This window comes from Marmota flaviventris, chromosome 17, assembly GCF_047511675.1.
Source record: "Marmota flaviventris isolate mMarFla1 chromosome 17, mMarFla1.hap1, whole genome shotgun sequence".
NCBI classification, from domain to species: Eukaryota; Metazoa; Chordata; class Mammalia; order Rodentia; family Sciuridae; genus Marmota; species Marmota flaviventris.
In genome coordinates, this window is record NC_092514.1 from 72,029,540 (window position 1) to 72,057,209 (window position 27,670).

The window sequence follows — 27,670 nt, forward strand, 5'->3', positions numbered from 1 at the left end:
CAAGCTTCCTGTAAACTCCATTGTCACTGAACCTCGTGCCTGTGCTAGGTTTGGGGGGATCTGAGTTAAGTAAGACTGGCCTCTACCCTGGAGGAGCTCTGACCTTGAGGGTACTCATAGCATGCCTGACAGCGCACACAAACTCTTGACAGAGAGGAGTGGCCACCTAGCAAACAGCCACCAGCCACTGGGGCAAGAGGGAAGGCTTCCAGGGGTGAAGAGGATGGAGGAGGGCCACTGGTGGGAGCTGGCAGGGAGGCAGGAGACACAGCCGTTCCAGGAGGGCTGGCAGAAGCCAAGACACCACAAAAGAAATGTGGAGCCTTCACCTGGGCCTGGACACATGTGGAGGGCAGGTACTCAGTGTGACCACGGACCTGAACAGGTAGGTGAATTTAGCCAACGATGACAGAATGGACTGGGGAAAGGGAGAAAATCATTTGTAAAATCTCAAAAAGAGGCCAAAATTTTAGTATTCCATTTGCTTCAAAAGAGAAGAGCAGAAGGTATGATATTGCTGGGGGTGTACGTAGGAGAATGGGGACCCAGAGAGGCTACATTGAAGAGCCCAGTGTGGTGAAGATCTCCCGAATTTGTGCAGAGAAAAAGACTGAAGCTCTTGAAGCTCAGGGTCTCAAGGGAAAGATAGACAAAAGTAGGGCTAATTCAGATAGAGCATGCTGGGTGATGTGCCAGCAATCCACAGGGGTGGGTGGGAGTGCTAAGGGTGGTCCTCACCCAGCCTGAGCATGGGTCGGGGAAAGTCACATAGCAGAGGTAAGTCTTTGCTGAGTCCTGAAAGACAAGTTGTCGTCACCAAGGGGCAAGAGGGATGGGCACTGGAGGCAAAGGGCCAGGTGTGGGCAGAGACAGGGAGGTGAGCAAGAGCAGAGAGCATTCTGGGAATTGCAGCAGGATGGTTCAGATTGTGAGCAGGGGAGTGGGGCCAGAGGACCATGCTTGAGAGGTAAGTTGAGGCTAGACCAGGAAACAACAATGGCTGCTCTGCCTTGAGTGCATTGTGCACCAGGCCCATATAAACACCTGCTGTCTCATTTGGCTCTGAAAGGCCATTCAGGCCACGGCTGCTACTTTGGACTTTACACTAAGGGCAACTGGTTGCCTCTGCAGGGCTGTCAGTATGGACAGGCACCATGGGCAGGAAGGCCAGGTCCAGGAGAGAGTGGAGGGGCCTCTAAATAGAGTAGTAGTTGTTGGGGCTGAGAAAAACCAAGGAGTGTGGGAGCTGGAATGGACAGGCTCGGCACCTGTGGAGAGGTGAGGAAAAGGGGAGAGGCAAGGAGGGTGCCCATTTCTCCATCAGGAAATGCAGGGATGGAGACACCACCATGAGATAGTGAATGTTAGGAAGCAGGAGAATGGGGCCGTGTGCACTCAGAGCCCTGAACCCAGAGCACCTGCAGAAGCCCAGCCACCAGGAAAGCATGCAGAAGCAGCAAGATCATCCCTGCTCTCGACCATGGCTCAGTCCCACAGGGAAGAATGCCCAAAGGGGCAGGTAGGCTGGGCTCAGAGCTGCAGGAATTGGGTGTCCTGAGATCTGGCCCAAGTTGGTGGTGACAAATTAGCTGTCCTGAGTGAAAGCTCAGGGAAGGTGAAGAAGCGGCCAGAGATATTCAGGGAGGGAGGAAGGCCAAGGATAGTGTCCCAAGTCAGGCTGGATATTCATGGGACAGCTAGGAGTGATGAGGAGAAACAGATGGAAGTCAGTTCTGGCAAAGTCAAGAGCATGGCATCCATGCTGATCCTGGCCTGTCCTATGTACTTGACAGACATTACAAATCAATCCTAGAACTGCCCCCCCAACTTAAAATGCTTTAAAAACAATTATAATTACATCAGTAATGTGTCATTTTAAAAAACTAGAACATTAAAGGTAGAGAAAAGCCTACCACTTCCATCCCAGTTCCCTGATCTCGTCTCCAGAAGAAACTCCTACTGTGAACCCAGTAGGCATCTTCTAGACCTTACAAAAGTCATTTATATATGTCCCATGTGCCCACAATAGAAAATTATTTCATATCAGAGCATTCTTTCCTACCAAGCCCAGAATCAACCTCAGGATTCTTCTCAACACAACACCAGGCAATCATAGCCCAACTCAGCAGAGAAGACACTTGCTTGTGCTCCCTGATTTCAGGAATGAAATTCCTCCCAGAAGTTAGCGGGGTGCAAGCTGCCTTTTGTTCGTGAAAAGTAGCCCTGGGAAGTACCCAGGCCAGGCACTATACAGATGTCCCTGGTTTCCTTGATACTGAATCAGGAAGTGGGGAGGCCCAGCCAGGGGTGAGGGAGGTAGTCCTCCTGCCAGTAGACATAATCCCCTACATTTATGTCCAACACAGAGCGTTTCCCTCTCCCTGGTCTGGTTGAACCTCCTCGGTTCCCATAACATAGATGGGCAGCTGCCATTATTTTCAGTGTTCCAGTCACAGAGATTGAATAACTTGCCTTAAGTCACACAGCAGTTAGGGACAAGGATGGAAATGGAACCCATGTCAACCTGACAACCAACCCAGGACCCTTTGTCCCTCTCTAGCTCCTGTTGACGCTCCACCCATGCCCTCTGCAGAAGTGCAGGAGAATGAAGCGGGCCCAGCCAAGGAGGACCAAGGGAACGTGGGGGCCGAGGAGACAGGGGCCCCCAGTGCGCGCCAGCAGAAGTCCTGGCTGGTGCGACATTTCTCCCTGCTGTTGCGGCGGGACCGGCAGGCCCAGAAGGCCGGGCAGCTCTTCTCAGGACTGCTGGCCCTCAACGTGGTGTTCCTGGGTGGGGCCTTCATCTGCAGCATGATCTTCAACAACGTGGCGGTCACTCTGGGCGACGTGTGGATCCTGCTGGCCGTGCTGAAGGCCCTGTCCCTCCTCTGGCTCCTCTACTACACCGCCGGCACCACGCGGCGGCCCCACGCAGTGCTCCACCGGGACCCTCACGCGGGACCCATTTGGGTTCGGGGTGAGTGCTGGGTGCTGGGTGGATGGAAATGTCCCCGGAGGGAGAGCGGTCCTGGGGAAGATGCCAATGCCCACCTGGCCTGGCCAGGCTCCCTGGTGCTCTTTGGCAGCTGCACTATCTGCCTCAACGTCTTCCGCATGGGCTACGACATGAGCCACATCCACTGCAAGTCAGAGCTGGAGCTCATCTTCCCCGTCATCGAGATCATGTTCATGGGCGTCCAGGTGACAGACCTCCTGGGGACATACCCTACCCACCCAGGCCATATGCACACATACACACCTACTATACCAGAAACAGCCACATAGGCAATACCTATGGTGTAGACCCAGGGTGTAGACACACACACCACAGTCCTGCAAGGATACCCACTCCCTTGTCCACATCCACACACCCACATCAACACACGGCATGTGCCTTCGTGGACACTCCTCAGATACACAAACCTCCTTCCTAATGGCATCCAACTCTCTCTAGAGTTTCTCCTGTGCGCCAGGCCTTGTGTGGGGAGCTGCATTTACATCACCTCCTTTATTCCCCCCACCAAGTAGGCATTTCTCCATAGCAGTGGGCATTTTGGCCCTTTTTAGAGCTGGAGCAATTAATACTCAGAGATGTTTTGCCACTGGCCCAATACCACACAGCAAAGAAATGGCAGAGCCAGGACTGTAGCCCACACTTCCTCACTGTGTCTTCCATGGCAAACACACACAAGCAGCTGGGCATCCATGGTGCCACTACCCCACCAGCCCCTGGGTTCAAGGTCCTGTCTCTTTCAGACCTGGGTGCTCTGGAAACACTGTAAGGACTGCGTTCAGGTGCAGACCAACCTCACTAGGTAAGATTTCTCTCCGCGAAAAGCCTTGCAGTGTTTTCTGTGTCCCCCCACCGACCCCCACACACGACAGCCTCCCTGCACAACAAGGACCTGAAACTGTGGGTTAGTCTGGGGTTCATCCCAGTGGTCCCTATGCTGGGTGCTCCTGAAGTCCTAATGTCACATGGGATCAGGCTTTGAGACCAAATGGTCACCCTCACGCAGTCTATGGTGAGGACTGGGCACCCGGGGAGACCGCTGTGAGCAGAGTGTGACCTCCCTCCAGGTGTGGCCTGATGCTGACGCTGGCCACAAATCTGCTGCTGTGGATTCTGGCTGTGACCAATGACTCCATGCACCGCGAGATTGAGGCCGAGCTCAGCGCCCTCATGGAGAAATTCTCAGGTACAGAGACCAGAGCCTTGTGCGTGCACGCGTGCGCGCGCGCACGCACGCACGCACACACACACACACACACACACACACTATGCTCCCCCAAGTCAGGGAGGCTCAGGAGTTGTAGAGCTGGAGCCAACTCTAGAGACCAGATAATGATTAGAGAGAAAACTGCAGTGTATCCTGGGTACCTCGGTGCCCGTCAGGACCTGGTGCCCTGCAGCCCATTCCCACTAGCCACGTAGCCCTGTGTAAACTAGCCACTAATCCTTGGCTGGGCTAGTCACTGAGAAGTCCTTCAGGTATGTACCCCACCCGTGGTATTTGCATTTCACTTACAAAAAAATTGGGGGTGGGGCTGAAAGAAATGTTTTCTTAATATAATTTTAGGTACCTAGGTATATCATGAGGGATAGAATATTTGTGGGCAGAAAAAAAAAAAAAACTCCCTGGGTTGTCCCATTTGCCCAGTTCTCTGTACAGTTCACCTTAGAAGCCGTATCCCATAAACCCCACGAGAACCTTGCAATCCGTGGGATTCAGCCACACCTGTGAGTCTACTCCCCACCCTGCCCGCAGCCCAGCCCTGCCCACGCACAGTCATTTACACACCCACTGCATAAATCATGGCACGCCTGGATGCTGTGGGCATGTCCCACAGTCTGTTTACATTTTTCAGAAAATCTGTGCAAAGAGAATTTGAGGCAAGCACATCATGGATTTTTTATTATTAAAAAAAATCTCTTGGGGCTGGGGTTGTGGCTCAGCGGTAGAGCACTTGCCTCACATGTGTGAGGCACTGGGTTCAATTCTCAGCATCACATATAAAAAAATGAATAAAATAAAGGTCCACCAACACTAAAAAATATTTTTTAAAATATTTATTTTTTAGGTGTAGATGGACACAACCCAATGCCTTTATTTTTATGAGGTGCTGAGAATCGAACCCAGGTCCCACCTGTGCTAGACGAGTGCTCTACCACTGAGCCACAATCCCAGCCCTACTAAAAAATATTTTTTAAAAAATCTCAAATACACAGATGAGTTGAAGAACAGCCATCATGGAGATATAACAATTATCAATATTTTGCCACATTTATTTTATTTTTTGCAAAAGTACAGAAAGTAAATTACAGAAATCGTGTCATTTCATCTCAAAACATTTCAGTATGCACCTCTCTAAATATAAATGTATTTCCCTTTATTACCACATGCTAGTGTAATTGCCAACAAAATTCCTTTTCATCCTCCTGATCCTCTTTATTGATCGATATTCCACTTTCTCCAACCAATTCAGGGAATGTCTTTCGCAGACATTGGTTCAATATGCGCTTTTTCCTAACAACACTGATATTTGTCAGTTGCTTCCTAGGGATGGCGTTTAATTTGTTCCCCTCTCCCCTGCTTCTCCTAAAAATTGGAAGTATAGACCAAAGTCTGAATTCCATTCACATTGGTTATTTTTAGCACCAGCGTTTCCCTGGCCATGATGCTGTGTGTCTTGAAGGGCACTTGACCCAGGACACTGATGTCCTTGTCATCCAAGCGTGTGTTGCTGAGGCTGAGATCCGGGCTCAGGTGGGGCAGCCAGGTCCTCCGATGTAAATTACGGGTTTGCCTTGCCCGGCAAGCAATTTGTGGGGTGACATTTGGCACCAGGAATCCTGTTTAAAATGCTTTACCTAAGCTTGGCTCCTGGCTGACTCCCTTTGGGAAAGAAAGACTTTTCTGGGATTTCCAGTTTCTGTGTCCGGGTCTCAGTCTTCACAGCTGTAAAATGAGCAGCTGGCTGGGAACCTTCTACCTCTGGCATGTTCCAAAAGGGGGACAGGAGTGATTTGCGTCCTGGGAGCCGGCCCCTCCTGAAGTCTGCCCCTCCGCCCCTCCCCCTCCCAGGCAACGAGACCAACACCTGCCTGTGCCTCAACGCCACCGTGTGCGAGGTCTTCCGGAAGGGCTACCTGATGCTCTACCCCTTCAGCACCGAGTACTGCCTCATCTGCTGTGCCGTGCTCTTCGTCATGTGGAGGAACGTGGGCCGCCGCCTGGCAGCCCACGCGGGCCCGCGCCCCGGCACCCCACCCTTCCACCTGCACGGGGCCATCTTCGGGCCGCTGCTGGGCCTGCTGGCGCTGGTGGCCGGCGTGTGCATCTTCGTGCTCTTCCAGATCGAGGCCAGCGGCCCTGCCATCGCGCGCCAGTACTTCACCCTGTACTACGCCTTCTACGTGGCTGTGCTGCCCGCGATGAGCCTGGCGTGTCTGGCGGGCACAGCCATCCACGGGCTGGAGGAGCGGGAGATGGACACGCTTAAGAACCCCACCCGCAGCCTGGACGTGGTGCTGCTGATGGGCGCCGCGCTGGGCCAAGTGGGCATTGCCTACTTCTCCATCGTGGCCATTGTGGCCACTCACCCGCAAGAGCTGGTCAACCGGCTCATTCTGGCCTACTCGCTGCTGCTCATCCTGCAGCACATCGCCCAGAACCTCTTCATCATCGAGGGCCTGCACCGCCGGCCGCTCTGGGAGGTGCCTCCGGAGGGCCCCGCAGGGAAGTGCGAGGCCCAGCCTCCCCGCAGGGGCTCCCTGCTCGAGTTGGGCCAGGACCTGCGCAGGGCCTCCCTGGCCTATATCCACTCCTACAACCACCTCAACTGGAAGCGTAGGATTCTCAAGGAGATCTCACTCTTCCTCATCCTCTGCAATATCACAGTGAGTGGCTGGACTGGGACTTGGGCGGGTGTGGTACTGGCAGGTAGATTCAGGACTCAAGAAGTGATGCATCAAGGTCACATGCTTCTTTCTAACCACAACAATGATGCTTGAGAAGAGGGAGTGTCAACCCCAGCTCTTGCCAGCTGCCCAGCACGAATAAATGTGCCGAGCAGACAGCGAATTCTCCTTACACATGTGTAACATTTCTGCCCTCCAGAAACTTACTGTCTAGTTGGAGAGAACCAGGGGACCAATTAGAAAATTACTGCTGAACTCATCATTCACTATATTTGGTCAAAAGAAGAGCTCAGCAAGTGCAAGTGTCTGATTTTCTACTAAAAAAAAAAAAAAATTAAATCTCTAATTAAAGTCAGTGGTGACAATTGCTTAGCTTCTAGTGGTTGCTAAGTTCCAGGGCCACCTCTCCATGCAACATCTTCACATTTAACCCTACACAAAAGACACTGTTACTGTCCCCACTGGACAGATGGAGAGACCAGGGTGTAAGTTGTTTGGCCTGCCAAAGGTCCTATAAGTGGCAGGGTTGTTTGGTCCCCAACCCCTGATGCCCTGAAAACACCCCAGATATGAGACCCCCTGGTCCATAGAGAGAACAAGTAATATATTGGCTCTTAAGTATGTTAGGAGCTCAGTAAAAAAAGCATGGGCCCGAGTGGCCAAGGCAGGCTTCAGGGAGGTTTGATCTGGGGCTTGAGGAATGGGTAGAATTTGATCAGGAGGGTGGGAGGGGAGGGGGCTGGCTGTAGCTGCAGAAGAGTGAAGCCTGAGCTCAGGGTACAGGGGAGTCCCCAGGCTGCTTGCTGGGAATTCCTGCCATGTCATGTGTGGAGGCTGCCCCGGGGCTCAGGATGCATCTGGAGTTCAGGTTGGCCCCAGACAAGCCAATGAGGAGGTGCTCAGGCTTCTGTGGAATGGGAACAGGAGGACATGGGGGCAGAGGAGGTTGCTCCCAAAGCCCAAGGCTGATGCGGTGGGGCAGGGCCAAAGGAACCAAGGGTACTGGGGCCTGCTTCCCCCGAGCTGAGCACTTGGGGTGTGGCAGAACCCTCCCCCACTCAACAACCCCCTCTCCCTCCCGCCAGCTATGGATGATGCCTGCATTTGGCATACACCCGGAATTTGAGAATGGGCTGGAAAAGGATTTCTACGGTTACCGGACGTGGTTCACCATCGTCAACTTTGGCCTGCCTCTGGGGGTCTTCTACCGCATGCACTCTGTGGGAGGGTTGGTGGAGGTTTACTTGGGGGCCTGAGGCTGCCCCAGGAAACCACCCTCAGCAAAACCCTGAAGTGCCAAGGCAGGGGAGATGCCAACCTGGAGTCTCTGGGAAGATGCTTCATTCCAAGGCGCAGAGACCAGCCTGGGGCTCCCAAAGCCCTCTCCTCCCCAAGACTTGCCGACCGGAGAAGACTGCCTATAGCTCAAGACCAAGGGCAGAGTCTGGACACTGATCTTCAGATGCCCACGTCCAGGCCTGCACACACGGCCGCCCCTGCCTCACCAGTCCCTGCAGCCAAGGGTACACCCCAGGAGGCTGGTGAGGGCCCGTGCTACACTTGAGAAGGGCCAGTCCTAACTAACACAGTCTAGGGGCTTTGGAGACGGCCGCCCCTCCCCAGCCAGGCCTCCAGGGGTCTGCTTCCTCCCCTGGGAGGGGTGCACGGCCTGAGTATGGCCAGGACCTCCTGCAAGCTCAGAGCTGGCAGGCAGCCCCGCCCCTCCCCACACACCCCGTCTCCTAATGAGCTCGTTAATTAACTGCCAGGTGGGGTTCAACAGCTCTCTGCTGCTGCCATAAACCCTGTTTGTTTGATCGATCACTTCTGAGCTTCGTGGCATTTGTTCTTGGGGACAGAACTGCTACTCCAGGCATGGTTGGAAGGATGGTCCTCCTGGGCAGTGCTGTGGGCCCGGACAGACCCATTCCTGGGCCCGTCCACTCCTTCCCTTCTCTGATCCAACCCAGGGCTCATGTACCCACCCTCCACCCTCCACCATTAGGACAGTGCCTCCAGGGGACCCTCTGCTGCTGGCTCACCACAGGTGGTCACTGCAGCCTCTGGCAGCTGGTCCCTAGGCCTGCCTGGCCCCCTGAGCCATCAGGTGGAACAGGAAGGTGAGTGAGAAGGCAGGCCTGACAGCCCATCCATCTCCCTGAGCCCAGTGCAAACAGCCGGCTGTGCCCAGGGAGAGGCCCAGAGGCTCAACCCTCCCCTGGGTTCCCACTCCCCGGAAGTGAGGCACCAGCAAACAATGCCCCAGGGCCCCCCAACACTTCCTGGGGCCACCCACGGGGCTGAGAATCAGGCCCTCAGCCTCTCCTGTGTGGGCTTTTCTCTGGGTAGCCACAGTCAAGGGCCTAAACCTACTTGACAGGGCCCAATCCTACTTTCCCACTCAAAATGACAAATGCCAGTTCCTAGTCATTGTTAAGAACCCTCAGGGGACGGACTCTGGGGTACAGAGTCCCCAGCTGCCCTGAAGATAAGGGCCACAGTCTGGCACCTACCCCCATTCCAAGCACAGAGGCAGAGGCTAGAGAGGGAGGTTTTATTGTGTAAAGTGGCCGATTGTACAGAGCAAAGATTGTACTGACCAGGTGGGGCGAGGGAGACCCAGAGGCCCGAGCGGGGGCCGCTGGAGTGGTGGCACCCCCATCCTCCACACAGTGGGTGGGGCAGGTAGGGTTGACAACTGCCCCCTGGTCCTGCCCAACAGCAAGGCTGTATCCACTGACCCAGGGAATATTAAGGGGACCCTCAATACCCCACTCCAAACCCCTAAAACCCTCAAGAGCCCCCAGTCTGGCTCTGTAGTCGGCCAGCCCCCAGCCCCCTCAGCCAACAGCCTGGTCACACTCCATTTTCCTGTGGGCCCTGGCAGAGATCCGACCTAGAACAAGTGGTTTCAGGGTAGAAGGCCAGGAGGGTTCCCCTAGACCTGCCCAGGTGCCTCAGGACAGCCCACGGCTCCTTGGGCAAACCCATCAGGGCACAGTGACCTGTGGGGCAGCACAGGAGTGTGCAGGCACTGAGGGGTCAGCACAGAAATGTGTCTTGAAGAGGGAGCCAGAACAGGGAGGGGGCTCTGGCAGGACCTGTAGTCACAGAGGCACGAGGCTCCTAGGAGGCCCGTCTGGGGAGAAGGGGGTTAGAACTGGGCTCCATCCTCCCCAGGCATTAGGAGCCCCGGGGCCTGCCACCCAGGAGGACCTGGCCACTCTGCCCACCCCAGGCCATGGTGGTGGTCATTTAAAGCTCAGAAGACTGGGGCAGGGGGAGCAATAGGGACCAGGGGCCCCCACTCCATTTCTCTGCAGGCCTCCATCCTCACACCCGCTGGATCTCAAAGAGCTTCACATCGGTGTCATACCAGATGGGTGGGTCCACATTCCTGCAGAGGAAGTGGGCTGTCACCTTCACAAGGAAGGGAGATGCAAGGTGACAGCCAGCCCAAACCAAACTCTCTTCGTGATGTCCCCCCTGGACAGGGGGTCCAACCCTCAACCAGGAAAGACCACCATGATTGACTGTCTTGACATTAACCCCTCTGTGGATGGGGAGACCCGGAGCCAAGGTCCCTGCTGAGCCCTGCTGGACAGGCTCTCTGGTGGACCCCAGACCCACCCAGGATAGTAAGCAGGGCCCACCTCAGGTAGATGACACCCCACATGTAGGTGCGGAACCACATGGCGGTGCCCGAGTTGGCCTGGTACTTGCGGATGAGGATGGGGTGGGGCACGGGCAGCAGTCCCACCAGGGTGCCGTGCTGCAGGAACCGCAGGATCTCTGACTCGTCCGTCAGGCCCCTACAGGAAGAAGGGGGTCTCCAGCATGCTCAAGTGGACTAGCAGGGCTTGGGGCTCACCCTGGACCTCTGAGGCCCACAGTCCCTGTCACCCCTCCACCCAAACCTGGGCTGGCCCCTTGCCAAAGCCCACCTGCCCGAGCCCCTGAGCCTGCCCAGGCTCTCACTTGTCAATGCAGATCTTCTCCACCTGGGGGACCAGCACCTGCAGCAGCCGCATGATGGTCTGCAAGGGCAGCTTCGACTTCCAGGAGAGGACCTGGGGCAGGGACAGAGCTCTGGGGCTGGGGACCCGGAGCCAGGGGTTCTCTCCCAGCAGGCCATGGCCTATACCCAGCAGGGACCATGAACAGGGACTCTCACTAAGGGGAAGAGCCCTTTGGATGTTAAGCAGTCCCACCGGCTGGTGGCTGTGTGTGCGCCTTTCAGGAGACTGTCTCCTTTAACCCTGGCAATGGTGGGAGCAGGGAGGACATTTATTATCCCATGGCTCTGCCTTCAGTGGAAATGTGAGTGGGAAGTGATCCAGGGGAGGAAATCAGAGGGTGATTTATTCAGACAGTCAGCACAAAAGTGGAACCTGATCCTGCTGGGGACTCGGCCGACAGTGTAGACAGGGCAAGCTGAGCCAAGAGAGGCCACACACGAGGAAGGTCACCAGCCGGAAGGACTGACCCGAAGCCAGAGCCCAGCTCCCATGCCAGAGGCACGTTTGGATACATTTTCATCTCCATCTGTACTGAGCTGTCCCTAGAATCAGGGAACCCCTGACTCAGCTCCCACAGGGCCGCCTGCCCACACACCATCCCTGCTCCTCCAGTGCGAGGCCCCTCACCCAATCTGACGTCGGGCTCCACTGGCCACTGGCTGATGGGCTGGACAGTCGACGCTGCTCCCTCCATGGCTGGCTGGACTCCTGGTGCCCAGGGAGGAATGGAAGTGAGGGGCAAGGAAGCGGATACGGGGCAGGGGCACAGGGCAATGAGGTCTCTCCCCTAGACCTCGTGGGGACTTGCTTCCAAAGGAAGGGTAGGCCCAGCCCAGCACCCTTTGCTCTGGGCCCCAGGCCCAACCCAGCTTGGTGACAGGTTTAGGACTAGAGGCTGATGGGACAGGACGGGTAAAGGCCAGCCTCAGATAAGGCTGATGGATGAGAAGGCTGACAGCCAGGGCTTTACTGTGACCAGTAAACAAGGGAGGGGTCTGTGATGGCACCCCCCGAGTCATCAGTGCCAACCCCGATGCCCTAGGCATGACACTTGCTACAGGTGACCCCAGAGTGCCCTGGCCCAGCCCATGCCACAGAGGCCAGGGAGGAAGGCAACACCCAGCCTCACCTGCCTCCCGTGTCCCTGTTGCCCCCTTACCCACCCCCTTGACTGGGCTGCCTTCTGCCAAGCTCTGCTGGGGCTCAGGCTCCAGGGACCGCAAGGTGCCATCCTCTGACACCTGGGACTTCTCTGTCAGCTTGTCTATGCCTGAGTGGGGCACAGGGGGGACACAGGAGAGAGTGAAGGCCCCTGCCACATGCTCCTTCTGTCCTGGCCCAGGTAGCTCCTTGTCCTCCACATGCTGTAGAGGCACTGCGTCTGATCTCCCCTGGTCCCAGCCCCGTGCCCCCCCCTCCCAGAGCCCACTCCCATCCCAGAAGCCCCACAGCCACCAGGCCACCCTCCAGGGGCCAACCCTGTGCCTCCACCCTCATCGCTGTTCCCCTTCTCCACCTTGTAGTTCCCAGCAGGGCCATGCCCTTTGCCAGGATGGGGTGACACCCCAGAGATCACGCCCATCCCCCAACCATGCCAGTAGCCACACCCTCTCCCACTTGCCGGTGACGAACCTGGGGTGGCCACCAGGCTGGTCTTGAGGGTACCCGGCTCTGCAGGGGCAGCAGGGCGGGAACCCTCCATGGAGGCACCCTCCTGGGAACCTGTGCGGGACAAGGGCTCGGGGGTCCGCCGTCGCCGTTGCAGGGCCTTGTGGATGGCGGGCAGGTCAGTGGGCAGGTTGGCCAGCTGGTGGAAGACACTGCGCTTGCGGATGATGGCGTAGACCAGGTTGGAGTTGCCTGTGGGCAGCAGCGCCTGGTCTTAGGGCTGCCGGTTGCCCTCCCCCACCCAATCTGCCAGCTTGGGGGTGGGGGCAGGGTTTGCAGGACAAGAGGGTGTCTTCCCCAGCAGCAGGAGATGGTCCTGGGAGCCCAAGAGAGGGGGCCAGGTCCAGCTGTGTGGGCCAGATGTTACACTGTGGGAAAACAGCTTCCAGACTGAGCTCCCCACATCCCTTCTCAAGACCCAGCACTAAAGGGGAGATCCCTGGCAAAGTGGGGTGGGCCCCACTGCCCACACCAAGCCAGCTGTTGAATATTCTGAAGTGTTCCCTGAACCAGGGAGCCCAGGAGGATGGGGTCCCCCATTCCCATTCAAGTTCCCCCATGGGGGAAAGTGCTTTCCAGAGCCTCAGTAGCCCCCCAACCAGCCCTGCCTCATACCACGCTCTGCTTTGAGCTCCGCATCCATCCCAGGGCCTCCCTATAGGTCATCCTCCCTCCATAATGCCTCCCACTCGTCCTTCACAGATCAGTGCAAACTTTACTTATTTTGGAAATAATAAGAATTATTGCTAATATGTGAATTGCCAGACATTGTGCCAAGAGCTACCTGTGGGAGCTTTCTGTGCCAACACCTTCTGCAACAGGGACTTCAGTGCTATGTTGTGGCCATCTTATAGATAAGGCCACTGAGGCCTTGAGAAGTGGAGTACCGTGTCTAGTCACAAAGCTAGTGAGAGGCAAACCCTGAATTTACACCTGGCAGCGGGGCATCTGTGACACTGGGCAGGACAGCTGCTGGGACAGCTATCAGGGTCTTACCACTCTTCTCCCTGCTATCCAATTTCAGAGGAACTGTTTGATCCAGGTCAGGGGGTCACATATTTAAAGCCTCCTCTGTGCCTTCCTCTCCAGCTGAGCCACATGGGCAGGAAGCACATCTTTTTTTTTTTTTAATTAAACTCAGGAACACTTAACCACTGAGCCACATCTTCAGCCCTTTATTTTTTTAGTTCTTAATTTAGAGACAAGGTCTCTCAGAGTTGCTTAGGGCCTCACTAAGATCCTGAGCCTGGCTTTGAACTTGCAATTCTCTTGCCTCGGCCTCCCGAGCCACTGGGATGACAGGTGTGTGCCACCACACCTGGCGGGAAGCACACCTTCATTCCCCACTGTATCGGCCCTCCTTAGGCAGAAAGACAGCCTCACCCACTGGCCATCCTTATCCCTGCCCCAGAGGTCAGGCCAGGGGGTTGGGCCAGAGCCTCACCATCAAACTGGTACTGGATGATGTTGTTGAAGACCTCTAGAAGGAAGAAGACCAGGTGGTGGTTCTGGGCAGCCGAAAAGAGGAACCAGGTGGTGGAGAAGGCCTCCAGCAGGTGCAGCAACTTGTTGGCAGTCACCATGGACAGGCTCTTGAGGTAGGGCGACACTGCAAGAGAGGCCAGCTCACTCCTGGGACCCCCACCACCACCCTTGGGCATCCCAGGCCTGGGGGGAAGCACATGCTCCTACTCCCAATCCATCCTGCTCCTGCCTGTGAAGTTCCCTACAAAGTCAGGGAGACCGAGCCTGTAGAGGTCAAGTTCACTCTGGCCATACCTCCTGCAGGCAAGGCACGGACAAGATTGTCCCCATTGTACAGACGAGGAAACTGAAGTTCAGGGAGGCTTATAAACTTGGTCCGAGTTCCCCAGTAATACAATGATAGGGCAGGAAGGGATACAAACTCAGGGCTTTTGGGTCTTTCTAGAATGCCAAGCTGCTGTTATCCTTAATATGTATCTTTTAGCACAGCTTTGTGAGGGGGGATAAAGCCCTCATGTAGTTGGGTCCGTGCACACAACCTGATCTGTGTGTCTCTCGTCTCACATCTTTCTCCCTCACCAGGCTGAGGGCTCAGAGGATGGGGGTGGGCGCTATCTTGTTCACATATGCCACACCTAGCTGGCACCCAGGTAAGATTTGTGGGATGCAGCCAATATGTGCATGAGTTACCTGAAGACAGTTCTGGCCCTAGAGCCCACAGCCCAGCCAAAGGCATCCCTGGATCCTATACCACCCACCTACCCTGAGGGCCAAACCTGACCACAGACAAGCCAGACACTGCCGGCCACCACCATCCTCTCCCAGACACCTACAATGAAACCCTTCTGTGCCAGCCCACAGCCACCCACCTGGATGGGCCCAGCCAGCCTGAGGCCTCCCCACCTCCTTTCCCATTCTGCTCACTTTTGTCCTTGCAGGTGGGCAGGGTAAAGGCAGAGAAGAGGTGGCTTTGACATTCCTCACTATGACCCCAAATCTTCCCTGTCCAATACAGTAGCCATGAGCCACATGTGGACATTAAGCACTTGAAATACAGCTAGTCCTGAGATGTGCCATATGCGTGGACCACAAGATTTTGAAGACTAGGTGTAGGACAGAATGTAAAAGATCTCATTAATAATTTTTGTGTCGGTCACATGTTGAGATGATGGTATTCTGGTTATGGTGGCTTAGGTAAATACATCATAAATCTTCTGTCACCTGTGCCTTTTGTGTTTTTTAATATAGTCCTAGAACATTTCACAGTACACAAGTGGCTTGCATTGTTTCTATGGGATGGAGCAAGTTGGAGCAGGGAGACATGGCCTGTGGCCTGGCGCCACCTGGTGGTGGGCCTGGGGAAGGCGGGCTCAGGCCCTTACCATTGACCACGATGGTGAGGAGGCAGTCAAAGAGGGGCTGCAGCCTCTGGTGGCCGCTGGTGATGATCTTGTGGAATACCTGTGCAGGGACAGAGAGGGGCATCATGGGGTGCCCGCCACCCCCAGACTCACTAAGAGGACATCACTCCCATGCGCCCAGCCCTCACCACAATGAGCAGGTCTGCGTGGGTGCCAGTGAAGACAGGTATGTCCATGGGCACACGCACTGAGTAGGGCTTGTTCAGCCGCACCCCGAAGTTCCGCTCCCCACTCAGGAGCAGCAGGATGAAGACGCCGATGTGCATCAGGCCCACCCGAGCTGCAGCACGCGGCACAGAGGTCACACAGGGTGGTGGTGGGGAGCCCAGGACAGGGGTGCATCTTGGGGGGTGGAGGGAATCCCTCCTGGGAGGTCAGGACGCCAGACCTGAGCTCCTGGGAGGCAGGACAGACTGGCAGGACCCCACCCATCTGCAGGAACCCCCAGTACCTCATGCCCACCCCATCTTACACTGATCTGCTCGTGCATCATTGAGGAAGTAGAGGATGGGAACCAGGATGTCCAGCACATCACTGCTCTTCAGCACAAAGAAGAGAAATTTCTGGAGCAAGTGAGGAAACAGGCAGGCTGGGTCAGTGGAAGGAGCCACTGTACCCCATCTCCTCCTCCAGGTTGGAGAGACCCCAAAGCTCTCTCTGTCCTTGGGATAAATGGACACAGCCTGAGCCCATGAGCCCCATCTATAGGTCTCCATTCCCCCTCCACCTGCCCACCTTGTTGAAGTCACAGAGCTTCCAGAAGAGGACCAGCAGCTCTTGGTGGAACTGGATCTTCTTGGTGGAGTTGGGCAGGTAGGTCTGGAGCAGGGGGTTGGACAGCAGCCGGGCTATGCCCTTGAGAATGAACTGAAAGTCCTGGGAGGGAGGGAGCAGGGGTCTGTGGAGTCTGGCTCCTCCTGGCGTTGGCTTCCTGTCCAGGCCCCGCCCCCAATGCTTTCACTCTCCTACATCCCATCCAACCCCCAGAGCTTGGGGGACCCAGTTTCTGACATTATCAATAGGGTCTAAGGGTGGGCCCCTCAGGAAGCTGAGCCTCTGCCCCACCCTCGGCAGACCACAGGCTCCCCTGTTCCCAGGTTACCCGCCCTCTAAACAGACTGCTGCTCCTGGTGACCCCACACGCACACCCTAAACCAGGTCCCTGCCCACCTGGACTTTGTTTTTGTTTTTGTGCTGCTAGGGATTAAACCCAGGGGCACTCTACCACTGAGCTTCATCCCCAGCCCTTTTTATTTAATTTTTATCACTTTGATACAGGGTCTTGCTAAGTTGCCAAGACTGGTCTTGAACTTGCGATCCTCCAGGTGGGCTTGTTGACAGGTGCCATCATTCCACACTGCTTCCCAAATATCCCTTCCTGTCACCCCATCACACGAAGAGCATATGGGGTTTTCAGAGCACCCACCAAAAGCTGGGCTGTCTCTGCTTTTATCCTCACAAGTGGAGACAGCTATGGGTCTCATCCAGTGGCAGAAGTCAGGGCTCTGGGAGCATAAGCACATCCCCATGGACACAAGACACACGCACTCCGGTCTGCCTGGTCTTTAAGTTCACTGTTCACCGTCATGTCCCCCACCCCGGAAACTACCTGAGAGCCACCTCCTCCTGGAAGCCTTCCCAGTTACTCCCACTCAGTTGAGGCCACTGGCTCTTCCTACAACTGGAAACCCCCAAAGTCCCATCCTCACTATTTAACCTGGGGGTGGCACAAGTTTGCAGAGACCATGGTTCCTTTGTACAGGGGCCAGTACTCCCTCCACCCCCAACAAAGCCAAAGTGATTGTGGGAGATGCACAGTAAGAATCCAAGGGCAGGGTGTGACTCACCTCCTCCCGATGGATGCGGGACAGGTAGTTCACAAACAGGTTCTCGGGCCCTGGAGGCTGTCAAGAGTGAAGTCCATGGTGAGCTGGTCCTTACCCCAGCCTGGGTGGCAACAGCAATGTCCCTCCTAAGGCACACCTCAAGGTGCCTCCTGGGTGTCTGTTGCCCAGGGCCTCTGCCCACAGCCCCAGCAGGGCAGCAACCCTCTCCCCGTCAGCCTTACATCGGCATCGTCCATGGCAGTGCCTGTGGTGGTGCCATCCACAGTGGGGCTGGTGCTGGTGGCGCTGTCATGGTCCAAGGTGACAATGAGCACCTGGGCAGCCTCCTCCACCAGGGGCTCCCGGTAGTCGGAGAAGAGCAGGTGGTTGTAGGGGATCCCGTAGCCCACGGGGTCATAGGCACACACGGTGTTGAGGAGGGAGGTGAAGAGGGGCAGTGCGTGTCTGCAAGGGAGAGAGGGCAGGGCTGCAGGCCACCCCTCAGGCCAGCACTCCAGCCACCCCCAGGGCCACCTCACTCAATAAGTGCCAGGGTCAGGTTCCAGGCTGGCAGCCAGGGAGCAGAGCCACGAGCTTGTCCCTCTGAGTGGGAAAGGCCCTGTTCAGCTATGCCCACCTCCAGCTCTGACCTGGGCCAAGCCTGGCTGAGGACAGAGGGATCTGTCTCCCAGAGCGTGAGGGCCACTGGTGAAGGACTTCCTGTAGGGAAGCATGTTCAACCCCTAGCTTCTCAGTGGGCAGAACCCCTCCATGAGGCTCAGAGAAGGGGCCAGAGGCCCAGGGAGAAGGTGGGCTTCCCCCTGGGGAGCAGAGCCCCAGCCCCATCACCTGGCTCCAGGCCACGGAATGACTTGAATCAGATTCGTTTGATGTCAGGGTTCAAGCTCCTCATCTTACAGGTGAGGAAACTGAGACCCAGGGAGGTTAAGTGAGTGACGAAGGTGGCAGTTTGCCTGATAAGGCTGCGTGTGAGAAAGAAAACTCTGGCCAGCCTTTGACTGGCTGGGAAAGGGGGTCAGCCGCTCCTTTCTCTTCTGGGAGTTGGGCAAGGTGGGGCAGGAGGCCAGGAAAACCCGAAAGAGGAGGCTTGCCATGTTACATAGGGATCAGAGCCTGGAAGCAAGAAGGCCAGCCACCAGCCTTTGGGCACCAATGCCTGCACTGCCAGCGCAGCCTGGGCACAGCTGGAGGTACCCAGCGGGAGCATGTCCACCTGCACCAAATAACCTACCACGTGGCTGTGTGACACCAACACATACCCCAAAGTGCCCCCGTAGTCCATGAGTGCCCCCACGTGGGCTTAGCTTCCTCACACATCAGGGTAGATCACCCCACCCCAAGTCCCCACCCACTGTCCCCACAGGGCAGTCACAAGCCACTTGCAGCTAATGAATGTGCCTGGTCTGAATTGAGAAGCGCTGGAAGTGTAAACTACACACTGGACTTTGAAAAAGTAGCTTGAGAAAGTGAATGTAAAACACCTCAATTTTGTCAACTGATTGCATGTTAAGTGCTGATATTTTTAATAGTTTGAATTAAATCACATATATTAGGAAAATTAATTTGACCTGTTTCTTTTTCACTTCTTAGATCGTATAACTGCACATGCGATTCACATCCCACTGCACAGCATAGCTGTACATGGAGGACCTGGATACCTGGTCAGCCAGGGGTCCCCAGTTCCTGTCCCAGTCACTCCAAGGAGACACTGAACTGCATTGGTATCAAGTGTGGTTAAGTTACAGTTCTCCACCACCAGGGGGCAGCATCTCCCCCTCAAAGAAGAACTGGGGGCTGGAACTGGTCTCAGTTCAGGGGTGCCTGGAACAAGGAAGACACTGGAAAGAAAAGCCAGGGGTCCCTCACCTGTTCTCCGTGGAACAAAAGAACTGAACCCATGGGTTGGTACTGCCACCTTCTGGAGCTGGGGGCAGGTACATGGCCTCAGAGAAGCACGTCAGCAGCAGTTTCAGCAGCTCCATCCTGGGGGATGGTTGATGGGAACAGGACACCTTAGGATCTCCATCCCCTCTAGGAGGGGGCTGCCCACCCTGGCCGGAACCCCTGCCCAGGTCCATAAAAACAAATGACCCCACACTCCTGTAAGGCCACAGCTGGATGGAAGTGGAGAGGGTCTCCTTGGAAGACCCCATGGGTCTCTGAGTTGTGCGGGAGCCCGGCCAGGCTCCAGCTATGCCGAGGGCTCTTGCCTGAGCCTCGCTCACCGGTTCATGTCGTGGATGTAGTTAGGCTGCGGGGAGTGGGCAAAGCCCACACCAGCCTCCCAGATGTATTCACAGCTGTCCAGGGAGTGGACATCCTCTGCTGAGTCCTGGGGACAGGGACAGAAAGAGAATGGGTGGGAGGTCACAAGGTGAATGGCGGTATGTGACAGAACCTGTCTAACCCAAGCTTCCTGCCATTCCAGGGGCAGTAACCCTTGAATCCTCCTAAAGACACCCTCAAAACACCCTGGGTCCCAATGTACAGGGAGGAAATGGATGTTCTTAGGTGGCTTAAGAATTACTTTTCAAACACTTACATGGATTGTTTTTACTTGCTCGGTACAGTTTGAGACAGGAAGGGAGGGGGGGCAGGGAAAGGTGTCCCCAGTGGTGGGAGGGCAAGGAACACTCAAGGTCAAGCCCACGGACCACAGGAAATGAGAAGGCCAGTCCTGCTGGGTCCCTACTCCCCTACCCACCTCGTGCACACTAAGACAATGGAGGCCTATGCACAGCCGCCCAGAGGCAGTGGGCAGGGCCAGGCACCAGCTGGCTCCTCTCCAGTATACCAGCCACCACCCCCAGCCGGGACGTGCGTACCAGGCGGTCCAGCTCTCCTGAAGCACCCCAACTCTGCTGACTGCATCCTATCCAAGGGGACTTTACGTGGCCCTGCCCCAACCCAGGGCCAGAGCCCACCCTTGTGGGGATGGCGGTGGGGCCTTACCACCGTGCTCCTGCGGTGGCTCTGGACTGTGAAGTCTGGGCAGAAGAGCAGGTCGGCGATGGCTAGGAGCAGGGACTCGGCCAGGGGACGGGCATTCTCATCCTCCTCCTCACCCTGCTGGGAAGGCAGGCTGCCTCAGTAGTGGCTGGCCAAGGAGAGGGGGACCCAAGGCTTGAGGGATGGTGGGGGACAGGAACTGGGTCCCTGCAGGCACCCGAGGGCAGAGGGATGGAGGAAGAGGAAGTAGACTTCTGCTCATGCCAAACCTCCCATGGCAGGAGGCAGAGCAGGGAAAGGGGCTAAGAACGGAGAGGAAACCTCCCCACTGACTGGGGTGCCAGGTCAAGGGCTCGGCCCTGCTGGGAATCACGAGGCCTCACCCCTCTGCCCTTAGCTGGAGACGAACCCAGGGTGCAAGGGGAGATGACAGCATGGCACTCTCTGCCCTCTGAAGGCCCAGCTCCCTGCTCCTGCCTCTGCACAGTTACCCCTGCTCTCAGCTCCCCTCCTCAGCCTTCATCCTCCAGGTTATAGGGACAGAGACCCCCACGGGAGAGGAAGCCAGGACCCAAGGAGGCATCACTGACCCCCATCCTTAGCAGCACCCCCCACTCCCGCCCCCACACTTCCAAATGCCAGAAGAGGTTTGGAGGAATGTGCCCTGTCACCTCCCACCCACCCTGGCCAGGCCCACAGACCCCTCCTCGTCCTGCCCCGGGCACTGTGGACCAGAAGAAGCCCCTCCAGTCGGGGTCCTCGAAGATGTAGGGCAGCACGCGGGTGAGCAGCCGGCTGCAGTTTAGGACAACCTGCTTCTCCTTCTCCGAGTGGCAGCCACTCTCAGCTCCCTGCACCAGCTTCTCCACAGCCTGTGGGGAGCAGCACAGGGCACGTGGGGTGGTGACCAGGTTGAGGGGACCCCAACTGCAGAGGGTCAGAGGCCCCACCGGGCAGGGCCATCTCTGCTGATGGGATCAGCCGGCCCGGGAGGACCTGGGTGTGGGTCAGAGCAGCCCAGAGCATCAGGGAAACAGAGCTTGGGCCACCACCTGATGGCCAAGACCTTGTAGGTGACAACACCTGTCTCGGCCTCAGTCTCCTCATCTGTAAAGTTGTGACACTAATAGTGCCACCTCACAGGGTGAGCAAGTGAGCTGACTTGTGCAGAGTGCTCGGCAAGGCTTGGCGGAGGTCTCTAAACTGTGGCTGCCATACTCACTTTCCCCAAGGGGAGGGCCACAGGGCAGGGGGACTGGGTGAAGCCTCAGGAGCACCGTGACCTGGGGGTGGGATGTCCTGGGTTCCTGTCCTCTCCCACTGCAGGCTGGGCCATCATCAGCCACTCTGGGGAGGGCAGGAGTGGCAACGTGGGGCCAGGCAGCCCTTACCTTGTAGCACAGGGTGGCCAGGTTGGAGGGGGACTCTTCCCGCACAGCCCGGATCTCTGCCGCCGGCACCAACGCAAAGACATCCTGCACTGAGGTGGCTGTGTCTGCCCAGAACTGGTCCCAAAAGGCGTCATCCGTGGCTTCCACAGGCTGTGGGGGGACCCAGTGTCCAGACTGATACAACCCCTCGCCAGTGGGGACACAGTTTACCCAAATCGTGGCCAGAAGAGATCCCAAGAGTGAAGCCACAGCCCCCTACTCCATCCCAACTGTTGCCCGGGAGTCTCCCCAAATGGGTGATGGATGTGGATCAGCTACCACAGCCCTGGCCAGCACAGCCAGGCTTAGAATGTGCACTCCAGGGGTCAACTGGCCACTGCATCCAGCAGGCTGCGTGTCCTGCCTGTGTCCCCATCCTCCTCTGGCAGGGAATGCTGTCCTGGCCAGCTGACACAATCCCCAGCCATACCACTAGGTCCTAGACCCATGGAAAGATGACAGTGAGGACATGTGCTCCATTTCCTCTCCCCCTCAGCCTCCTCTCTCTCAGCATGCCCCCCCAGGTGCCAAATCTAGGACTGATGACCCCACACATGTGCCCCCGCTCAGTTCAGTTCTCTCTCCAGGGCTCCTGCCTCCAAATTTACCTCCTTCAATCCTGTCTCGACACTGTCCCCAACCCATGTGCTAAATAAAGCACAGAGACCTATGGGGGCTCCCTGATGCCCACTGGACCAAGTCCAAACCTTGGCCCAAAGTCAGCCAAGACCTGCCTTACACATGCTTGCACACACATAATGCGTGCAAACAGATTTACACATACAAACACACACACACACTTGCATCTGTGTCTGTTACCCTAGGACATAACCCTGATAGCTCTTGTCTTTTCCATCACCCAGGTGTCCCTTTCCTTAGCACACTTCCCCCAACACTGCTCCAAAGTCCCCCAGGCCCTATCAGAGCAATATGCCTTAGACTCACGTGCTCCTTGAATCATGCAGACCGTCGCTCAGGCAACCAAGGCAACTAATTTGAATAATGAATTTCACTTTTAGAAATCTCTCCCATGGACATAATTGGAGATGTGACATATGAAGATATTTACTGTTATTACAACAATGTTTCAGTCATTGTTGGAAACAGTAGATAGTTGGAACTAAATAGCCATTCGTTGGTGACTACTTAAAAATCTAAGGCACATCCATAGAATGCAATGTTATGCAGCCATTTTCAAAGATATTAACTAATGGAAAATACAGCACAACATTTTGTTTTAAAAGACAAGTTATAAAAGTATCTATAGGATGATCATAATTTTATGTTTAATTGCATATGAATAAAAGGTTAGAAGATGAGGTAGCAGGATTTTAGTTAAGGCAACAATCTCTTGGGAAGTTTTATAATTTTTTGGTTGAGCACCTGCTTTTTTCCTTCTGCATGCTCATCTGTGGGAGCCTAGGACTCTCTCTATTTGGGCTCCTTTGAAGGTCATCTCCTCCGAGATGCCTTCCCTGGTTGATCCCATCAACATAACCTTTTTTTTTTTTTTCCCCCTTCTCAGAAACCCCAGGGATCATAAAGCCTGATGGCCTGGCTACCTGAACTCTATACACATTATTCTTGTTATCAGAATTAATATACATAAATATATATATATATATATATATATATATATATATATACATATATATATATACATACATACATATTTATATAGATAAGTTTTTTTAATAAAAAAATAATTCTGTTCTCTGGAGCCTCTTCAAGTCTCCGGCCCCCACCCCTGTTCTTCACAGTTCCCAACTTGGGTCCAGGCACACTTGCCTTGAGCCCTTAGTCCCCAGCCCTACTTCTCTGACCTTGCAGTTGAGGCATAGGGCCAGTATTCAGACAGCATTTTTTCAGCTGAATTTGTAATCAGGCCTGGCAACCCCTTCAGCCAGGGAGTCTACCCAAACTCAGAGCTGGGGTTGCAGGCCTCACCAAGGTTGACACAGACCCTAGTCCACTGCCTGAACAAAGACCCCCACCCCGAGGGACCTATAAGGTAACTTGTGGCTCTGGCCCTCAGGACAGGCCTGACATAGCCACTGCTCAGTCCCAGAACTGGTAGAGCAAGTTAGCTGTGGGTAGAAGAACAAAGGCCAAAGGAGGGGCCCTGGAGCTGGGGTTCACTGGTCCTCAGGCCCCCAGTCCAACAGCTCTCAGATATGCAACTGGGGTATAGGAACATGACACTCCTGTCCAGATGGCCCGGGACCAGAGTGGCGTGGGGCCAGAACCTAGGTTCTCCCCCATCTGGGAGCACCTCTGGGAAGCTGCCACCTCTGACATTTTGCCCACCTCCCAGGTAGCCATTACCCCCTTAAAGGGGAAGAGTCCAGTTGAACATCAAGCAGACATGACCTCTGACCTAACTCATCAGGCAAGCATCATCTGAGAACTGAATTCAAAAGGAAGGCAGAGACTTAGGATGGGACTGGGGAGGCCCAGGGAAGCCCTCTTCTAGACACAGAGGAAAGATCTCTTCAGGAACAGGTTCTGCCTCCCATTTCCTCAGCTTCGACCTCCTCTCCTAGTCCCATCGCAGTTTAGACATTGGTATTTGGTGACCATTCCTGACCCTACCAGGCTGATACTACAGCATTAGCCAGGGTCACTGGAGCCCTTTGGGCTTCTGAGAGCTCCCACCTCAGTGATCCCAGCTAGCCTCCACCCAACTCCAGGAAGCTTTCTTTGGAAAAAGCATTTTTGCTCTGGCCCCTGATGCTAAGGGCACAGAGAATGAACTTCCTACCCAGAAACCAGGTATTCCTAATCTGGTTTGCCAGGTGCCCTATCAGGCCAGACACCCATTCAGGCCTAGAGGACCAGCTATAGCTTTTGACAGTCTCTTGTTGGGGGCAGAAACTAATAGAAAATAGTGCTCCAACCTGCTAAGTATGACCTGTCCTGAAAGCCCATGTCACCATAACATTCATATGTACATTGTGTGCACATGTGTGAACATGCACATCCCACCCCACTAGGTCTCCTCTGGCCTGCAGCAGAGAATCCCCAAACATGCAGGATCTTGGAGGGAGTCTCAAGTCGAGAGATGCCGCCCTCCAGGGACCTACCTACTCTAGGAAAGGATCAAGAAACAAAGCCAAAGCTGCTGGCCCTCAGGTCTAAGGTCAGGCCTGGCCCAGGGCTGGCTGATGGAGCAGGAAGAAAACAGGATGCAGAGCAGGAAGGCAGAGAAGGCCAAGCGGCAGCAAGCTCAGGCCTGGGCCACAGTAAAGGGTGCTGGGTCCACTTGTCTGCTACCCAAAGCACAGCATCTGAGAGCCTGAAATCAGAGATCATCCTGTGGACAACTGAATCTCTCAGGAACACTGAGTAAGTAAAGTCCAGGCTGACTATTTGGGAGCTTGTTCTCACACCCAGGCTGCCCCAAAAAGATCACTCTGCAGGGTCCAAGACTTTGGTCACTGAGGTCTCTTCCTCCAGACAGCCAGACCCTCTCCCACCTGCAGAACCCCAGTGCTGTCCCAAAGGAGGCCCCAGCTGGTCTCCAGTCTACTCCAGGTCCTAGTCCAAACCTCACTGTCCTCAGCTGGGAAACAGAACAGCACAATCTCACAAGGCTATAGCCAGGGACAGATAGAGGAAGGCTGTATTTGGAGGAGGGGACCTGAACAGGTAGGAATCCAGACCACTGCAGATCCTTTGGGACCTGGTGAGCTCGCCCTGCTGGCCTGGCAAAGGACCCAGCTGCTGAGCCACATTCATGCAGCAAGGTGACTCCTCACCAGGAGGGTAAACACAGGAACCACCCCCCAGCCCCACACTGAGAGGAAGGCTTACATGTCACAGACCTAATGCCCCATCCCAAAGCTTCAGAACCAGGCAGGAGCCAGGGGGATGGAGAGAAGCAGGTCTGGTTTTTATCAAGAGCCTCTCAGCTGGGGCTAGAGACTCGCCATGGGTCCTGGGCATTTGCTGAGCGCCTGACCTTCCCAGCGCAGGGATGAGAGTGTGGGAGCAGAAGTTCAGACTCTGGGGCTGTGACTGACTCTCTGTGAGTAGATGGCTTTCTCTACCCCACTCTAATTGCCAAGAGCAAGAGAGAGCCCTGAGAATAGCAGGGTGGGGGTGCCCCCCCAATGGCAATAAATCCAGAGCCTTTGCAAGCGAGGGACCTAGGGAGTCAGGATTAGGCATCCCGTTGGCTAGAATGGCCTGATTCAAGGGGCAAGGAGAGAAGTGGTGGGCAGGGCAGCAGCCTTGCTGAAGCCAGGTGGTTTGCTTTGGGGACAAGGAGGTGGTCCCCTGTGCCACTTGTGGACTCAGTGGAGAGTGTGTAAGTATTGACTAGGCTGAAAGGTACCCTCAGCTCCCTTGACAGCAGACCAAGGACAATCCCGTCTCCATCCCCAAAACAGAGAACATAGGATTCCGGCAACATCCATCCATTCCACAGAGCCTGAAGAAGGACTCCCCGGAGTGGTCCACTGCCGTGAAACTGGGGCTCTGTATGCTTGAGGACGGGTCCCCTTGCCAGGCTGCCGCGCTGCCCACCACTCTTTGCGTGTTCCTAGGAAGACCTGGGCCTTCCCTGGCCGCAGGCATCGACCGGGGCCCAGCGAGGCCGCTGCTGCCGCGCACCAGCTGTTTTCGCGACCCGGGCGGGCGCGGGCCCGGCTTTGTTTGCATTGAGTCAGCCGGGGTTGTGCGTCCGGGACCCGTGGGCACCGAAGGGCAGGGAGGGAAGCAGAGCGGCGGATGGGTGGGTGGGAGTGGGGGGATAGGCTGACGATGCGAGGCTGAGAGCGCTGGGGGGCGGGCGAGGCGGGCAGACAGCAGCATCGCCGGCTCGGGGAGAGGCACACGTCAGCCTAAGGTGGCAGCAGCAGCTGCGGGAAGAGAGGTGTTCCCGGGAGAGGAGACTGAGGTGGGGGGCTAGGGCCAGGGGATGGAGCCCTGCGGTACAGGCCAAGGGGTCTCGCTCCCACGCTGTCCTCTGCGTCACCCTCTGGACCAGCCTGTCGCCCCATCTCCCCGGGAGCCAAGTTCGCGCAGCCCCCGGCCCTGCCCAGCCCCCAGCCCAGCAGGTGGATGGGGATGCTGGGGCCCCGGAGCGCACCTGCGTCTTGGTGGTGAGCTGGATCACCGCCTTCCGGAAGTTCAGCTTGGAGTCTGCGGATCCCATGTCGCTGGAGCCCGCTTCGGCCCGTCCCCCGCTCCGACTCTAGCCCGGGCTCCGACTCGGGCTCCGGCTCGGGCTCCGGCTCCAGCTCCGCCGCCCTGCTGTTCTCGCAGGAGCCGAGCCGCGCACCCCGCCCGCCGCCCGGCGTCGGCCCCGCCCCTCGTGGCTCCGCCCCGCAGCCCCGCCCTCCCTTGGCTCCGCCCCTCGCACCTGCCGCTGGATCTACACACAGCTCCCGGCTCTGCCAGAACCGGCCCAGCTCGGACCGGTGGTACCTCCGCGCCTTTCCCCCTGCGTCCGAGCGTTGTCCCCGCTCCGTCTCCCTCACCGCCACTCAGTCCCCAGGACCCGAAAATCTCCCAAGTCTCGTCCCCCGCCTCCGCCCCAACCTGACCCTCACTCTCTATCTAAGCTGGGGGCGCATTCCCGTCGGCCCTCTCCACATTTTCCTCCTTTTCAATCCGTCTTTCTCATTCTTTTTCCTGATCACTATTTCTCTTCGTCCCCTTTTCTCTGACCTGTCAAACCCACGTGTCCAGACAAACCCGCAGTTACTCCGAGCACAAGCTGCAGACTTAGCCCTCGGTTCTGTTGGAAGGTGTCACCGCCCCAGGAAAGACACTTCGCGGCTTCATGAGAGCCAGAGGTCACTGTGGGTCCGGACCCCTCACAGGCCACCTGACTTCCCTGGAATACTTTGAGGCCCTTTCAATTCAACAAGTGTGTTGGGCGGCTGGTGTTTACCAACACCGTGTCAGGGACCGGAGCACACGC

The 27,670-nt window shown here is 56.1% G+C and overlaps 3 protein-coding genes across 6 annotated transcripts in view; 2 read left to right on the forward strand and 1 right to left on the reverse strand.

Moving 5' to 3' along the window:
* The first annotated feature begins 956 nt into the window (after window positions 1-956).
* Window positions 957-8,178, forward strand: Otop3 (otopetrin 3). The gene is made up of 7 exons (XM_071603865.1): window positions 957-967; window positions 2,541-2,977; window positions 3,065-3,201; window positions 3,757-3,815; window positions 4,081-4,199; window positions 6,087-6,901; window positions 8,008-8,178. The coding sequence occupies exons 1-7, from the start codon at window positions 957-959 to the stop codon at window positions 8,176-8,178; spliced, it is 1,749 nt and encodes a 582-aa protein (XP_071459966.1).
* Window positions 8,179-9,473: 1,295 nt separating this feature from the next.
* On the reverse strand, window positions 9,474-27,043 carry Hid1 (HID1 domain containing). Of its 4 annotated transcripts, none has more exons than XM_027955743.2 (19): window positions 26,834-27,043; window positions 21,703-21,852; window positions 21,013-21,183; window positions 20,315-20,428; window positions 19,588-19,694; window positions 19,229-19,345; window positions 17,584-17,806; window positions 17,363-17,419; window positions 16,251-16,391; window positions 15,988-16,078; window positions 15,644-15,795; window positions 15,477-15,555; window positions 14,054-14,218; window positions 12,574-12,801; window positions 12,105-12,211; window positions 11,569-11,649; window positions 10,901-10,992; window positions 10,576-10,734; window positions 9,474-10,319 (listed from the first exon to the last, which is right to left on the reverse strand). In XM_027955743.2, exons 1-19 carry the CDS (start codon window positions 26,897-26,899, stop codon window positions 10,256-10,258), a joined length of 2,364 nt encoding a protein of 787 aa, XP_027811544.2. In that variant the 5' UTR covers window positions 26,900-27,043; the 3' UTR covers window positions 9,474-10,255. The 4 variants fall into 4 exon arrangements, with proteins under 4 accessions (XP_027811544.2, XP_027811543.2, XP_071459297.1 ...); XM_027955742.2 differs by having other exon boundaries at window positions 20,315-20,431; XM_071603196.1 differs by lacking the exons at window positions 20,315-20,428; window positions 21,013-21,183.
* Cdr2l (cerebellar degeneration related protein 2 like) overlaps window positions 24,992-27,670 on the forward strand; it is a 28,534-nt gene continuing 25,855 nt past the window's right edge. Inside the window, exon 1 of the mRNA XM_071603197.1 lies at window positions 24,992-25,086. The gene's annotated coding sequence lies outside the window, so the exon portion shown is untranslated. The remainder of the gene's footprint in view (window positions 25,087-27,670) is intronic.